Source organism: Pseudonaja textilis, chromosome 3, assembly GCF_049901715.1.
Source record: "Pseudonaja textilis isolate UNSWEBS1 chromosome 3, rPseTex1.2, whole genome shotgun sequence".
NCBI classification, from domain to species: Eukaryota; Metazoa; Chordata; class Lepidosauria; order Squamata; family Elapidae; genus Pseudonaja; species Pseudonaja textilis.
Window position 1 is genome coordinate 2,871,804 of NC_141992.1, and position 16,559 is coordinate 2,888,362.

The 16,559-nt window shown below is 47.6% G+C and overlaps 1 protein-coding gene across 2 annotated transcripts in view; it reads right to left on the reverse strand.

Moving 5' to 3' along the window:
* Nucleotides 1-16,242, reverse strand: part of TTLL9 (tubulin tyrosine ligase like 9) — a 30,701-nt gene extending 14,459 nt beyond the window's left edge. The window contains exons 1-7 of one of the 2 annotated variants that reach the window (XM_087928785.1): nucleotides 16,184-16,242; nucleotides 13,621-13,667; nucleotides 10,901-10,993; nucleotides 7,740-7,851; nucleotides 6,776-6,961; nucleotides 3,694-3,762; nucleotides 808-898 (exon numbers count right to left, since the gene is read on the reverse strand). In XM_087928785.1, coding sequence (XP_087784911.1) covers nucleotides 808-898; nucleotides 3,694-3,762; nucleotides 6,776-6,961; nucleotides 7,740-7,851; nucleotides 10,901-10,993; nucleotides 13,621-13,667; nucleotides 16,184-16,198 — 613 coding nt within the window. In that variant the 5' untranslated portion in view covers nucleotides 16,199-16,242. The remainder of the gene's footprint in view (nucleotides 1-807; nucleotides 899-3,693; nucleotides 3,763-6,775; nucleotides 6,962-7,739; nucleotides 7,852-10,900; nucleotides 10,994-13,620; nucleotides 13,668-16,183) is intronic. The other variant, XM_087928784.1, reaches the window with a different exon arrangement.
* Between the last annotated feature and the right edge of the window lie 317 nt (nucleotides 16,243-16,559).

The window sequence follows — 16,559 nt, forward strand, 5'->3', positions numbered from 1 at the left end:
GGCGTCAAACGGGCTGAAAATCAGCTGGGAGGTGCACACATATGCAGTGCAGGTAAAGGGGTGGGGCTCACATGCCCGCACAAATGGCTCTGTGCGCCACCTGTAGGTTTGCCATCACGGGACTAACCGCTGGCAAGATTCAGTCTGTAGGCAAACAGCAATAAAGGATCGTACTCCAAAGTAACTATACACGTCCTTCTTGGTTCTTCGGGCCGGATATTAGATGCTTTCCAAGAAATTTGAACTCAGAACCAGACTAGCTAGGAAGCTGGGTGTACAGATAGTCCTCTACAACGGTTCGTTTAGTGACCGTTCAAACTTAACAGCAGCACTGGGGAAAAAATGGTTTGTGACCATTTTCACACAACCGTTGCAGGATTCCCAGGGTCGCGCCATCAAAATTTGGAGGCTTGGCCACTGACTCATATTTATGATGGTTGCGGTGTCCAGGAGTCATGGGATCCTCTTTTTATGACCTTCTGACGAGCAAAGTCAATGGGGAAAGCCAGATTCGTTTAACAACCAGGTTACTCATCTTTATGACGTTCGCAGTGTCCCAGGGTCACGTGATCTTTTTGTGACCTTCTGAGGAGTAAAGTCAACAGGGAAGCCAGATTCACTTAATGACCATGTTACTAACTTAAAAACAACTGCAGTGATTCGCTTAACGACGGTTGGCAAGAAAGTTCGTCCAATGGGGAGAAACTTACTTCACAACTGTCTCGCTTAGCGATGGAAATGTTGCCTTCCATTGTGGTCGTAAGACGAGGACTACCTGTCTCTGGGTCAGGCGAACGGGCTACTTACCCCCTATTAAGTACGGGTTCTCGATATAACGCTGAGCGACATAATTCTCCACTGGAATGTCATCTTTCGGATCATCGGGGCGCACGGCATCCTGGGGAAGAAACCGGGGGTCCCGGTGGGTTTAGGAAGAAGAAGAAGAACCGGCACCTGCAGGAACATATCGGAGGCGGGAGAGACCTGGCCTTGGTCCACCTCGGCTGGATCGCATGGTGGCAGCCGCCATCTTGACTTTGCGGCCATTTGAGGATGTCCTTCCATCTGGCCAAGATCTAGAAGGAGCAGCAAAATTGTCCCCATCTAGATCAGAGGTGGGGAACTATGGCCCTTTCATGGCTTGTGGACTTCAACTCCCAGAATTCCTCAGTCAACCATGCTGTCTATGGCCCCTTTATGGCTTATGGACTTCAACCGTCAGAATTCCTGAGGTAGCTGCTCTGGCTATCACCCACTTTATGCTTTGTAGACTTCAACTCCCAGAATTCTTGAGGGAGCCACGCTGGCTATGGCCCTTTCATGGCTTGTGGACTTCCATTCCCAGAATTCCTCAGCCAGCCATGCTGGTTATGACCCCTTTATGACTTGTGGACTTCAACTCCCAGCTCAGGAATTCTAGGAGTTGAAGTCCACAAGTTATAAAGGGGCCATAGTTCCCTACCTCTGTTCTAGACCATCAAAGGAGAAGCTCCTTCTAGATCAGGGTCTCCAACCTTGTCAACTTTCCAGCCTTAGCAACTTTTAAGACTTGTGTGGACTTCAACTCCCAGAATTCCTCAGCCAGCCTTGCTGGCTGAGGAATTCTGGGAGTTGAAGTCCACACAAGTCTTAAAAGTTGCCAAGGTTGGAGACCCCTGTTGTAGATCATCAAAGCTTCTGAGAAGCCCGGAGATGGTTGTAGGGAACCAAGGTTGAGGCGTTCCCAGGAGATCTTTGGTGAGGCAGGAGCACCGGCTGATGCAGGACAGTCCATGATCCCACAGTCGCCAAGGGATCATGTGAAATGGACACTCACCGGGCTGATCCTTACGTTGTTTGGTTTCAGGGGAACGTAGGAACAGAGCCCACCACGAACCCTTGGAGGTAAGCTAGGTAAAGAACCAGGAATGGGCATGGATTGTGGTCGTGCTTCGTATTGGTGGAGGACAGAAGAACGCAATTGTCAGAACCTACCTCCTCTTCCACCAAAGACAACCAAGGGCTTCTTTCTCACATCTTCCCCTTTCCATGATTTTTCTCCTTCCTTAACGGTCCCAACTCTCTTCCCCTTCTCAAAGCCAAGTCTACGTTCCTTCCCATCCATGGGCAGGAAAGCCAGTCATCCCAGAAGCTCTTTGGAGACCCCTCAATGGGCTCTCCAAAGAAATGGATCCATCTTTCAGATTAACAGAATTGGAAGGGACCTTGTAGGTCATCTAGTCCAACCCCCCAACTCAAATGGGAGATCCTACAGCATTTCTGACCGAGGGCAATCCAGTCTCTTCTTGAAAGCCTCCAGGGATGAAGCTCCCACAACTTCTGAAGGCAACTTCGCTTCCATGGGTTGATGGTTCTCACTGTCAGGAAATTTCTTGGTTGAATCTCTCCTTGATCAGTTTCCATCCATTATTCCTTGTCTGGCCTTCAGATGCTTTGGAAAATAGCTTGACCCCTTCCTCCTCCTCTCTGGGGCAGCCTCTCAAATATTGGAAGATGCTCTCCTGTCTCCCCTGGTCCTTCTCTTCCCTAGACTAGCCAGGCCCAGTTCCTGCAACCATTTTAGCCTCCAGTCCCCTCATCATCCTGGTTGCTCTTCTCTGCACTTTTTCTAGAGTCTCAACAACTTTTTTTATAGCGTGGGGACCAAAACTGGATGCAGTACTCTAGGTGTGGCCTTACTAAGGCTTTACAGAGTGGTATTAGTACCTCCCTTGATCTCAATTGTATCCCTCCGTTAATGCAACTTAAGGTTGCATTGGCTTTTTGGGCTGCTGCTACACACGGCTGGCTCCTATTTAGCTAGTTGTCCACTAAGACTCCAATATTCTTCTCCCAGTTCCTGCTGTTGAGCCTGGTTTCACCCAGTCTGTATGTGCACTTCTGGTTTTTCTTGCATAAGTGTAGGACTTTACTCTTCTCTACGTTGAATTTCATTTTGTTGGATAGGGCCCAGGGTTCTCGTCTGTCAAGATCCATCTGGATCTCCAGCCGATCTTCTTGGGTGTCAGCTACTCCTGCCAGCTTAGTATCATCTGCAAATTTGGTCAGTTCCGCTTTCTATTCCCTCACCTAAGTCGTTAATGAAGATATTGAAGAGTCCTGGGCCTAAGACGGAACCTTGTGGCACCCACTGCTTCCTTCCCTCCGTGTAGACGTAGACCCATTAAGGACTACTCATTGAGTACGGTTTGTCAGCCAGTTGCGAGTCCATCTAGCGGTGGTGCTATCTATCCCACATTTTTCTAGCTTCCCAAGAAGTAGGTTGTGGTCATCTCACCTCCTCCTCCTCCCCAACTTCTAAGAAGAGACTTCTGGTTGGTCTGGGGAAGCTGTGGGAGAAGGTGAAGTTCCTCCACTCAGATTCTCAAGAGCTTTGGTCTTGGGTAAGGCGGAATGGGAACCCACCTGAGATGCCACCCAAGTGGAGAAGGACCAGCAACCCTCCCCAGATCAGAAGCTTTGAGTCCACGGAGAAGCTGAGAAGGTCCACCATGGAAGGTGGAGATGTCCTCCTGAGCTTCTGTGATGGAACCACCCATGGGTGGTTCCATCACAGAAGCTCAGGAGGACATCTCCACCTTCCATGGTGGACCAGCCCTGGGTCTAACGACCAAAAGAAGACTGGAGGCAGCAGCGTCAAGCACTGTAGCCCCAAAAAGGTTCCTCAGAGGGGAGGAGAAGGTGGGATCTCACCTTCCTCCAGTCGATCACATCCTTGAGTTTCCGGAAGAGAAAAATCCCTCTCCCTTGGGATCGGGCAACCTGGTGGAGGCAAAGAAGAGAGTTACTCGCTTTCTGGAGAGATCTCAGCCTTCCCTGCCATCGCGTAGTTCTCCTTTCCCCGGGGCTTCCATCAACCCTGCCAGGTAGACCAAACATGACCAGATGAGCTAATTTTAAAGTTCCAGGTAGCCTTTGACTTGGGACCACAATTTAGCTCACAGTGTTTGTGGCTAAGCAAGAATAGGATGGGATGGGAAGGAATAGGATAGAATAAAGAACAGGACAGAATAGAATAGAATAGAATAGAATAGAATAGCATAGAACTAGAATAGAATAGAATAGAATAGAATAGAATAGAATAGAAAATATTGGATAGGATAGGATAGGATAGGATAGGATAGAATAAAGAATAGAATACAAATAGAATAGAAAATATAGGAAAGAAAAGAAAAATAGGAATAGAATAGAAAATATAGGATAGGTTAGAATAAAGAGAAAAAAGAACAGAATAGAATAGAAAATAGAGGATAGGACAGGACAGGACTACAACTATGATTACCAAGGGACCTTCGAGGTCTTCTAGTCCAACCCCCTGCTCTGGCAGGAAACCCTATCCTATTTCAGACAAACCGCTGTCCAATCTCTTCTTAAAAGCCCTTACAACTTCTGGAGGCAAGCAGCTCCATTGGGGGGGTTCATCGTTCTCACTGTCAGGAAATAGTCGTTAAGTGAGTTTGCTCTCAATTTTACTACCCTTTTTTTCCCCATGGCGGTGAAGAGACTCATCTACGTGATTAAGTTAGTAACATGGTCATTAAGCGAATGTGGCTTCCCCGTTTGACTTGGCTGGTCAGAAGGTTATATATGAAGTTAGGGAGGCTCCCCTCCCTGCCAGACCCCGACCCACCCACCCACCCACTCCCCCAGCCCCAATTCATCTACAAACCATCTTCAAAACCCTCCTTTCGAGCTGCTCTCTCTGCCGGCACACCTTGTTGGGTAGGTTTCCTTGGAAGAAGCGGAGGGTGGATTAGGAATTCAAAGAGATCTAACGAAATAGGAGCCCTCCTCCTCCTCCTCCTCCTCCTCTTTCTCCTCCTCTTATCTTTTTTTCCTCCGTTCTCCTCCTCCTCTTCCTCCTCCTCTTCTCCTCCTCCTCTTATCTTTTTTCCCTCCGTTCTCCTCCTCCTCCTCTTTCTCCTCCTCTTTCTCCTCCTCTTATCTTTTTTCCTCCGTTCTCCTCCTCCTCCTCCTCTTTCTCCTCCTCCTCTTACCTTTTTTTCCTCCGTTCTCCTCCTCCTCCTCTTCCTCCTCCTCCTATCCACCCCTGCCCTCCTCTTCCACTCTTCACCCGTTTGCAACCTGTTCAACGCAACCTCAACGGGGCAAAATCCTCCTTTCCTTCCCCAGTCTGGGTGAAAAGGAGGCTGTGAAGCCCCCCCACTTGACTTGAGGTGAGGTTTCTTGCTGGCAATTAACACAAATTATCATGGGAGGCGTTCAATAATCTCTTGGCAGGAATCCAGGGGCTCATTGGCATAAGGTTTCCCCCCCTCTTTTTTTAATTAGGGGAAGGGGAACGCGCTGCCAGCTGGGGCCCCCTTTTATCTGCCCAGGAATGACTGGTGCTGATGTAAGCCCTACAGATGGAAGAGGAGGAGGAGGAGGAGGAGGAGGAGGAGGAGGAGGAGGAGGAGGAGGAGGAGGAGGAGGAGGAAGGAAGGAAGGAAGGAAGGAAGGAAGGAAGGAAGGAAGGAAGGAAGGAAGGAAGGAAGGAAGGAAGGAAAAGTAGACCACCAGGAGGGAGAGAGGAAAGCAGGCAGGCAGGCAGCCAGGAGGGAGGGAGGGAGGTGAAAAGGAAGGAAGGGAGGAAGGAAGGAAGGAAGGAAGGAAGAAACTACCATAAGGGGAGGGGCGGAAAGGGAGACTTTATACAAAAACCAACAAAATAAATAAACAAGATATTTTTAAACCTATGTAGAAAAAAGACACAAACATATTCATCATCCCTTCTAGTTGGGTACTGATAAATATATTGCAGCAATTTTAATTTTCTATCCTCCGCGGAGCAGATCCTCCTCCTCCTCCTTCTCTTACTCTCCTTCTCCTCCTCCTCTCCAGCTGTTTTTCTTTCTCTCTTCCCCCTCCCTCCCTCCTCCCCCTCCCTCCTCCTCCTCCTCTTTCCCCTTCTTCTTTTCCTCTCCTTTTCTCCTCCTCCTCCCCACAAATCACATTCCCCTGTAAAACTGATGACGCTCCCTAGTTGGGTCATGAAATGTCTGCAAGAAAACAATCTCACAGAGCAACAAGGATCCCACGGTCCCGCTCCTCCTCCTCTCTGCAAACTCCCCTCCATTCTAGCACTGATGATGTTTCCTAGTTGGATAATGAAACATCTTGCAAGAAAACCACCAAGCTTAGAGAGCATTAAGGACCCCACAGTCCTCCTCCTCCTCCTCCTTCTCCTCCTCTTCGCAAACCTTACCCACTTCTAGCACTGATGATGTTTCCTAGTTGGGTCATTAAACATCTGCAAGAAAGCAACCAAGCTTAGAGAGCATTAAGGACCCCAAAGTCTTCCTCCTCCTCCTCCTCCTCCTCCTCCTCCTCCTCCTCCTCCTCCTCTTCACAAACCTTACCCCCTTCTAGCATTGATGATGTTCCCTAGTTGGGTCATGAAAGTCTGCAATAAAGCAACCAAGCTCAGAGAACACCAAGGACCCCACAGTTCTTCTCCTCCTCCTCCTCCTCTTCACAAACCTTACCCCCTTCTAGCACTGATGATGTTCCCTAGTTGGGTCATTAAACGTCTGCAAGAAAACCACCAAGCTTAGAGAGCATTAAGGACCCCACAGTCTTCCTCCTCCTCCTCCTCTTCCTCCTCCTCCTCCTCCTTCTCCTCCTCTTCACAAACCTTACCCCCTTCTAGCACTGATGATGTTCCCTAGTTGGGTCATGAAACGTCTGCAAGAAAGCAACCAAGCTCAGAGAACACCAAGGACCCCACAGTCGTCTTCCTCCTCTTCCTCCTCCTCCTCCTCCCCCCACTTACCGGTTTCATGATCCAGGTGATGCCCGGATTCTTCCGAAACTCCTCCACAAACAGGTGATACTCGGAGGGCATCTCAAAGGTCTTGGGGAAGAAGTCACACTTCATGGCCTCCAGCTTTCCAGATTCCCTCTCCAGCTGTTTCCGGAGGCGCTTGAGGTTTTTCACGGTGTAGTTTTTCCGAGTCAGCTGCCCAGGGCGAGAAGGGTAGGAGAACAGCGTCAGCCAAGGGTGCCCCGGATCAGGCCCCTGGATGCCTCCCTTGGCTCAGAATTGGCCCTCAGAGGAAGCTCCTCCAACACCATCTAGGCCTCCAGATAAGACTTGACAAACAATGCACGCTTTGCTTCCAGCAAGGTGCTGTGCGAAAACGCCCCTTTTAAAATCCTGTTTTCCCAGCTGCAGGTAATGAAGGGAATCAGGGCCCTTTTCTCCCCCGTAAGCCACTTTGCTCCCTTCTCCGTTCCTCCCTGTGTGCCCGAGGATGAAGAGGTGGTGGTCGTGGGTCTTCCTCTGAATGCCCAGCCGGACTGTGCCCTTCCCCAGTTTCCTCCACAGCCACCAGAGCCACACTCCCACAGGACAAGAAGCAATGAATGGAAACTAACCAAGGTGAGAAGCAACCTGGAATTCAGGCAAAAAATTCCTGACAGTGAGAACAATTAACTTGCCATCAAAAGTTGTGGGTGCTCCATCCCTGGAGGCTTTCAAGAGGAGACTGAGAAGCCCCTAGTCTGAAATGGGTCTAGGATCTCCTGCCTTGGGCAGGGGGTTGGACTAGAAGACCTCTAAGGTCCCTTCCTACTCTATTATTTTTTTTTACATACAACATAGCATCAGTTGCCGAAGGAGGTCATGATGGAGGTAGTCTTCCAAGACACCCCTAAGGAACCATGTCCTGCATATTCTGGACCAACCAGCTCACCTGTCACCTGCCCCAACCTTCTCCCTGCACAGGTTTGCCCACCTCGTAATGGTTGCGGAAGTGGCTGATGCGGACGTGCTCGTCCATGTAGGTGTGGTCGAAGTTCTCCTGCAGCCACCGGACGTCGCACCAGTAGAAGTCCCACTCGCCCTCACTGGGGATGAAGGCCAAACAGAAAGAGGCGGGGGTGTCAGCCAGCAGCTCTTTTTAGCTTTCTCAAGGTGGTTGCGACACCCCCCCCCCCCAGATACCCCAAATCTTCATCATCTTCTTCATTTAACGACCCCAAAATCCCTTGTGGGGTAGAGTCTGGGCAATTGAATGAAGCTAGCAGAGTGTTCTTTTAATGGCCGGATGCTCTTCCTGTCACCAACGTGGAGTTCTGTTCAACAGATATATTCTCAGTGTGGCTGTCAGGGATCCGACGGATGCCCTAATTAAACCATGACCCATGAGCCAAGTTTCAAAAAAAAAAAATCCAGTTATTTATGAGGAGCAACATGTCGGCACGTACCCAAAGGTAGTCAGCTCTGCCTCACGTAATTTACGGCCCACCTACGACCCTGTTTCCCCCCTCCCCCTCCAGGGTGCGTCATAAATCACATTCTCCAACCGGAGCACTTTCCTGGGATGTAGAGATCACGCCTCTTCAGTTGGTCCCGGTAGCCTGGGATACAACCTTGAAGAAGGTATGTGTGGAATGTGCTTCTAGCCCTGTGATGGCGAACCTGTGGCACGCGTGTCACAGGTGGCACGCAGAGCCATTTGCAGAGCCGGCACGCGAGCTACAGGCAAGGTTACCTCACTGCGCATGCGTGCGCCTCACAGCTGATTTTCAGCAGGTTTGAGGCCTTTTTTGGCCTCCCAGAGGCTCGAGGTAGGTTTCTGCAGGCTTCTGCAGGCCGAAAACTAGGCCCGTTTCGTCACTTCCGGTATTTCGAGAATACCGGAAGTGACGAAACGGGCCTAGTTTTCGGCCTCCAAAGCCTGCAGAAGCCTTCCTCAAGCCTCTGGGAGGCCAAAAAAGGCCTCAAACCGGCCGAAAATTAGCTGTGAGGTGCAGTGCAGGTAAGGGGGCAGCGGGGTGGGTGGGGTGGGAATTGCGCATGCATGTATGGGGTTTTTTTTCGCGCATTGCCTTCTGGATGCTGGCACGCAAGCGTAAGCGTGCGAGCGCACGCACAATTTTTAGCACAAGAGCCCCAAAAAGGTCAGGCACCACTGTTCCAGCCTCTACCCGGGATTGAACTCACATCCTCCTGATGGTGAGGCAGGAGCTCCACCTTCAGGCCATTGCACCACCTTGGGCACCCAAAGTGTTGTTCTAAAAATGCTACAGGCCCCAGAACCTCCCAGCATGGGCTGATGGGGAACCCCGGAAGTGTGAGACAGCATCATTATAGGGGAACTGGATTTTTTTTTGAAACAGCGAGCAGAGGCTAGAGAATTCTGGGAGTTGAAGTCCACCCCGCACCGTCAAGCCCCAGGCTGATGTCCAAAGGCAAAGGTGTTTGCGTTAGCTGTGATTTCTTGAATGCCAACACTGATAAGCCCAACGTTGTTTAAAATGGACACCTGAAGCGAAATGGGGCGTTAATAAGCAACTGGGAAGTATATTCCATTTTTATTAGCAGGTGGCGGTGGGGCTCAACTCCCAGCACGAGAAAGTGAGGGCTTCGTCGTTTTCTTGCAGGCATTTCACAACCCAGCTAGGTAGTATCATCAGTTTTGGAAAGGAGTGGGATTTGCAGGGAGGAGGGGGGGAGGGGGAGGAGGAGGACAAAGGCTGTGGGCTTCTTGATGCTCTCTCCTGCAGACATTTCATGACCCAACCAGGTAACATCATCAGTGCTAAAAGGGAGTGGGTTTGTTCCCTGTTTATACACCAGAGGCTTTAAATATAAACAGAGAGCAAACCCACTCCCTTCCAGGCCTGATGATGTTACCTACTTGGGTAATGAAATGTCTGCAACAAAACAACCAAGCTCAGAGACCAACAAGGACCCCAAAGTCCTCCTCCTCCTCCTCCTCCTCCTCCTCCTCGTCCCCACCTCCCAAACTACTCCTTTCTAGCACTGATGAAGTTACCAAGGTGGGTAATAAAATGTCTGTATAACACCAAGCTCAGAGACCAGCAAGGACCCCATAGTTCTGCCCCTCCCCCTCCCTAACTCCCCTTCCTTCTAGCATTGATGATGTTACCTACTTGAGCCATGAAATGTCTGCAAGAAAACTACTAAGCCCAGAGAGCACCAGGGACCTCTCATTTGAACCCTAAGCTACTAAATAATCTCCTCTGTCGCAGGAATCTCCTAAACTTTGATCCAAAGGAGCATTTGTCTGAAGTGGTGTAGGGTGTCCTGCCTAGGCAGGGGGTTGGACTTGTTGGAAATGTCCCTTCCAACTCTGTTATTCTACTCTATTCTAGCTCTAATCCCTGGTTTCAGACCTTGTTGATGACCCCCACTATTTCAAGGACCTTGGAACACTCATCTCTAATGATCTAAGTGCTAGAGCCCACTGTAACTACATAGCCAAAAAGGCATTAAGAGTTGTTAACCTAATCCTACATATCTTCTTCTCTGGTAATATCACACTACTAACTAGACCATAGAAAACATTTGCTAGACCAATACTCGAATAAAGCTCATCAGTCTGGAACCCACATTACGTATCTGATATTAGCACAGTGGAGAAAGTCCAGAAATATTTCACAAGAAGAGTTCTCCGCTGCTCTACTCATTGCAGAAGACCTTATGCCACCAGACTCGAAATTCTAGACCTAGAAAACCTACAACTATGCCGCCTTCGGTCCGATCTAAGTATAGTATATAAAATCATACATTGCAATGTCCTACCTGCAAATGAATACTTCAGCTTCAACCATAACAACACTGGAGCAAACAATAGATACAAACTCAAGGTTATTCGCACCAAACTTGACTGCAGGAAATATGACTTCAGCAACAGAGGGGTCAATGTCTGGAATACTCGACCTGACTCTGTGGTTTCTTCCCCAAACCCCCAAAACTTCAACCTTAGACTGTCTACTATTGACCTCACCCCTTTCCTAAGAGGTCTGTAAAGAGGCCTGCATAAGCGCACCAAGGTGCCTTAGGGAAGGAGAGAAAACGTCTTCTCGGGCCCTGCTAGCTATTATTGTCTCCCTCATAAAATAAATATAATATATGTATAAATCTCACTCTTTCACTTCCACCCATCCAGGTCGCTGCTGAAGGACGTCTAAGATGGTGTTGGTGAGGGCACACTTGAATCGGATGGAAGCTCGGGGTTCCCTGTTTAAAAAATATTAAATTGAATTAAATTAAATTAAAAATCCCTTTTCTTTCACGAGATAGCAAACACACTATATAGAATAGAATAGAATTCTTTATTGGCCAAGGGTGATAGGACACACAAGGAATTTGTCTTTGGTGCAAATGCTCTCTGTGTACATAAAAAGAATAGATACATCCGTCAAGAGTCAAGAATCATCAGGTACAACACTTAATGATAGTCATAGGGTACAATAAGAATAGAATAGAATAGAATAGAATAGAATAGAATAGAATAGAATAGAATAGAATAGAATAGAATAGAATAGAATAGAATAGGAATGGAACGGAAAGGAAAGGAAAGGAATAGGAATGAATAGAATAGAATAGAATAGAATAGAATAGAATAGAATAGAATAGAATAGAATAGAATAGAATAGAATAGAATAGAATAGAATTCTTTTATTGGCCAGGTGTGGTTGGACACACAAGGAATTTGTCTTGGTGCAAATGCTCTCAGTGTACATAGAAGAAAAGAGACATCCGTCAAGAGTCAAGAATCATCAGGTACAACACTTAATGATAGTCATAGGGTAAGAATAGAATAGAATAGAATAGAATAGAATAGAATAGAATAGAACAGAACAGAACAGAACAGAATAGAATAGAATAGAATAGAATAGAATAGAATAGAATAGAATAGAATAGAATAGAATAGAATAGAATAGAATAGGAAATAATAGACTAGACTAGAACAGAACAGAACAGAATAGAAGTTTGGCAGTAGAGTTCCTGGCCAAAACCTCACACCCCATTGCAAAGAGTAGGTTCACATAAGGACCTCAGGATCACTTAATGACTGCATCCTTATTGCTACTGCGCCAATCATTTTTGTATGACATCAAGAGATGTCATGCAATCATCTGGCACAAGCCTTTAGGATGTCATGTTGTGTCATGCCATCGCCATGCAAATGAAGCCAATTTGTTAGCAGGCCAAATTCTACCCAGGTAGTCCTTGTTCAGCGACTGCCTCCTTCAGCGACCGTCCACAGTTACTACGGCGATGAAAAATAGCCTGGTGGGCATTTGTGGCCTCTGACAACTTTTGCAGGTGTGTGAGACAAAGGAGAGCTGTAGGGAGGCCATTAAAGCAGAGCTATGGTTTCACTTAGTGGCTCCTTTGCTTAACTGAGGGGCCGGCCTTCATTGTGGTCACTAAATGAGGACTATCACTACTTTGCTTCACGTCTGTGCCTTCATGCATGGTGTGCCAATGCCCTGTCCTCTTTTGGGGAGGCCCATGAACATACACAAACACACAAGCACACACACAGAGGTACTCCTCCTCACCAGCTGGTTTCCTAACTCTCTTCTTCGTGTATACTTATGAATAGAATAGAATAGAATCTGGAAGGGACCCTGGAGGTCTTCTAGTCGAGCCCCCTGCTCAAGAGGAGACCCTATACTATTTCAGACAAGGGACTGACTGTTAGGAATGTAAGTCACTTAACAGTTGGGTTGGAAATATATATAAACCAGGATAGACATTTTAATACTGTCTCTTTAAGGGAATGCTAAAATTGTAATGGGGTGTGGTTCCTCAAACGGCCATAAGATGGAGCAAGAAACCTGGGTTGTTTTGTCCTGTTGTTGAGAGTGTTGCTGTGACTGCATTTCCCTCTTGACTATTGCTGATCATCATCGTTCTTCTTAGATTTGATGTCAGTCTGTTACTAAACTGTTTATGATCCTGGACTTTGTTATTGGATTATCCCTGGACTGAAAACTGACTGCTATAACTGTGTATTACTTGGACTGTTTGTTGGACTTTGCTTAACTGTTTACTGGAAGTAAAACTTACATTTTACTGTACAGTGTATCTGTGTGCTGGTTGTGTGTTATTCTTCACCACTTTCAGTACGTCTCCCTGTGTGCGCTCATTCTCCTAACGGGGAATTACCTTCAACACTGACCAGTGACCACTCTTTTCTTAAAAACTTCCAGTTCCGCTGGTTAATTGTCCTCACTGTTAGGAAGTTTCTCCTTAATTCCAGGTTGCTTCTACTCCTTGATTTGAGTTCCCATCCATTGTTTCTTGTTTTGTCTTCTGGGGCTTTGGAGAATCATTTGACCCGCTCCCTTCCTCCTTGTGGCAGCCCCTCAAATATTGGAATATTGCTATCATGTCACCCCTGGTCCTTCTTTTCTCTAGACTAGCCCAACCCAAATCCTGCAGCCCTTCTTCATACGTTTTAGTCTCCAGGTCTTTAATTATCTTAGTTACTCTTCTCTGCACTTTTTTCCCCCAAAGCCTCAACATCTTTTTTTTGTAGTGTGGTGGCCAAAATTGGTTGCAGGATTCCAGGTGTGTCTTTATTAAGGCTTTATAAAGTGGTACTAATACTTCACCTGAGTTTGATTCTATGCCTCTGTTTGTGCAACCAAGGATTGTATTAGCTATTTTTGGCTGCCGCCGCACACAGCTAGCTCATATTTAAGGGATTGTTCACTAGGATTCTGAGGTCCCTCTCTCAGTCACTGTTTTTGAGCCAGGTCTCCTAATCTGTACTTATACACCTTTGATTTCTTTTTTCTGCCTAAATTTAAAAAAAAAATTTTTTTGAATAAAAAAAGAAAACCACTCACCGTTCTTTCAGCTTTTGGCAACCATGCGGTCCTTTATGGTTTGCATTCTGCAACGAGATCCAAATTACAAATTCTAAATAGTTTTGAAATAACTTTTGGGCCTCTTTGGAAGGATATTTGTTTTCAAAAAAAGACCTTTTAAGGAGGGATGAAACTCAAGGACCTTGGAGTACTCATCTCTAATGATCTAAGTGCTAGAGCCCACTGTAACCACATAGCCAAAAAAGGCATTAAGAGTTGTTAATCTAATCCTACGCAGCTTCTTCTCTGGTAATATCACGCTACTAACTAGAGCATACAAAACATTTGCTAGACCTATACTCGAATACAGCTCATCAGTCTGGAACCCACATTACGTATCTGATATTAGCACAGTTGAGAAAGTCCAGAAATATTTCACAAGAAGAGTTCTCCACTCCTCTACTTGTTGCAGAATACCTTATGCCACCAGACTTGAAATTCTAGACCTAGAAAAGCTAGAACTACATCGCCTTCGGTCCGATCTAAGTGTAGTATATAAAATCATACATTGCAATGTCCTACCTGTCAATGAATACTTCAGCTTCAAACATAACAACACAAGAGCAAACAATAGATACAAACTTAAGGTTAATCGCACCAAACTTGATTGCAGGAAATACGACTTCAGCAACCGAGGGGTCAATGTCTGGAATACTCTACCTGACTCTGTGGTTTCTTTGCCAAACCCCAAAAACTTTAACCTTAGACTGTCTACTATTGACCTCACCCCTTTCCCAAGAGGTGTGTAGGGGGCGCGCATAAGCGCACCAACGTGCCTACCGTCCCTGTCCTATTGTTTCTTTTTATTTTTCTTAGATGTATCCATTTCATGTGTTCATAACTATATTTATACTTACACCTGTTATCTTATAATCGCTTGACAAATAAAATAAATAAATAAATACTTTATTGAGTAGTTCCTCTGTAATTAAGATGAATATTTTTACTAAAAATGTTTTTTTCTGATAGAAACTTTACCAATATTTACAACCTATAAATTTATTTAGCATCCAAGGCAAAAAAAAAATAATCTGTAAAATTGGGCATGACTCACTTAACAGTTGCCTTGCTTAGTGATAGAAATTTTGGCTCAAATTGTGATCATAAGTCAAGGACTACCTGAATGTATATTTTTATCTCTTCGCCACATTTCTATCCTGCTGCAATCCAACTAGATTCACTTAACAATTAGGTTACTAATTTACCAACTGCAGTGTTTCGCTTAGTGGCAAGGAAGGCCGTAAACTGGGAGACAATTAACTACTGCCTCACTTAGCTACAGACATTGTGGCCTCAAGTTGTGACTGTAAATCGAGGTTACCTGCATTGATATTTTTTTAATCTCTTTGCCGCATTTTTATCCTGCTGCAATCCAAGAATTGTGGGGGCACAGATAGTCCTTGACTTACAACAGTTCATTTAGTGACCGTTGGAGCAACTGCAATGATTCACTTAGTGGCAAGGAAGGTTGTAAAATGGGGCAAAATTAACCACTGTCTCACTTAGTGATAGATATTCGGGGTCTCTTGTGGTCGTACATTGAGGACTATCTTTATAGATCATCTGGGAAATGTTGGGAGTTGAAGTCCCCACCTCTTAAAGCGCCCAGGTTGGACAAACCCAGATCAAGGCGCCATGTGAAATGACCAGGAAGATTTCAAACAATCCCCGATGCGAATAAACCACGATTCCTTTGAATGTTGCTGGCTGCGATCAGTTGGCATCCCGTATTGCCATGCCAGCTTGCAAGGTTCAAAAGCCCCACCCTATCTGCCCCAACCAGGAGCCCCTGAGGTGAGGGTCGAAAGATGGACTACAAGCCCCATCATCCACTCTCGTGTAATGCTCAACAACATTGCGGTGCCAGTTGGGCAGGACCAGACTCTCCATTGTCCCCAGTCAGCCATATTCCACCCAAAACCCATTCAGCTGTATGGCTGGGGATGATGGGCTTTTTCTGCCCAAGACCACCCCCCCAGCTGGTTTGGGTGGGGACGATGGGCTTTGGAAGCCCTGGGAGGGGTATCCCTATCTGCCCCAACCAGGCGCCCCTGGGTTGAGGGTCAAAGGGTGGACTACAAGCCCCATCATCCACCCTCGTGTGATGCTCAACGACCTCGCAGTGCCAGTTGGGCAGGACTGGACTCTCCATCATCCCCAGTCAGCCATATTCCGCCCAAGACCCGCCCAGCTGTATGGCTGGGGATGATGGGCTTCTTCTGCCCAAGACCACCCAGCTGTATGGCTGGGGGCGATGGGCTTTGGAAGCCCCGGGAGGAGAATCCCTATCTGCCCCAACCAGGCACCCCTGGGGTGAAGAGGGTCAAAGGTGCACTACAAGCCCCATCATCCACTCTTGTGTGATCCTCAACGAGCCCCGTGCCAGTTGGGCAGGACCAGACCCTCCATAGTTCCCAGCCGGCCCTATTCCGCCCAAGCCCCGCCCAGCTGGTATGGCTGGGGACGATGGGCTTTGGAAGGGGCTGGAGAAGGAGACGCCGCCCCCTCCCGGGGTGTGCGGGGGGAACTCCCACCGCCCCACCTTGTTCTTGGCCATGCTGGTCCTTCTTCGGAGGCGCGTCCCGTCACCGGGGCAACCGAGGCTTCTAGGGGCGGGGGTTTGGTGTGGGCGGGGCATAGGAAAGCCCCGCCCCACGTTGCATGCCGGGTGGGAGGGGTCTCGTCCCTCTTCGGCGCTTGCGCAGAGCGGCGTAAAGGCTAAAAGGGGGTGGTGGTCGCAACTTTGGAAGGGGAGGGGGAGGAGGAGAAGAGAGGCTTCTGCCTTTGGGAAGGCCCGGCTGGCTTCCTCGAGAGTAACGCTCCGCACCTGCCGGCCCTCCAAGCGGCGACCTCCGGACTTCGTCTACCGCCCCCCTCCCCTCCCCTGACCCGTTCCGGAGTTTCATCAGAATAGAGCT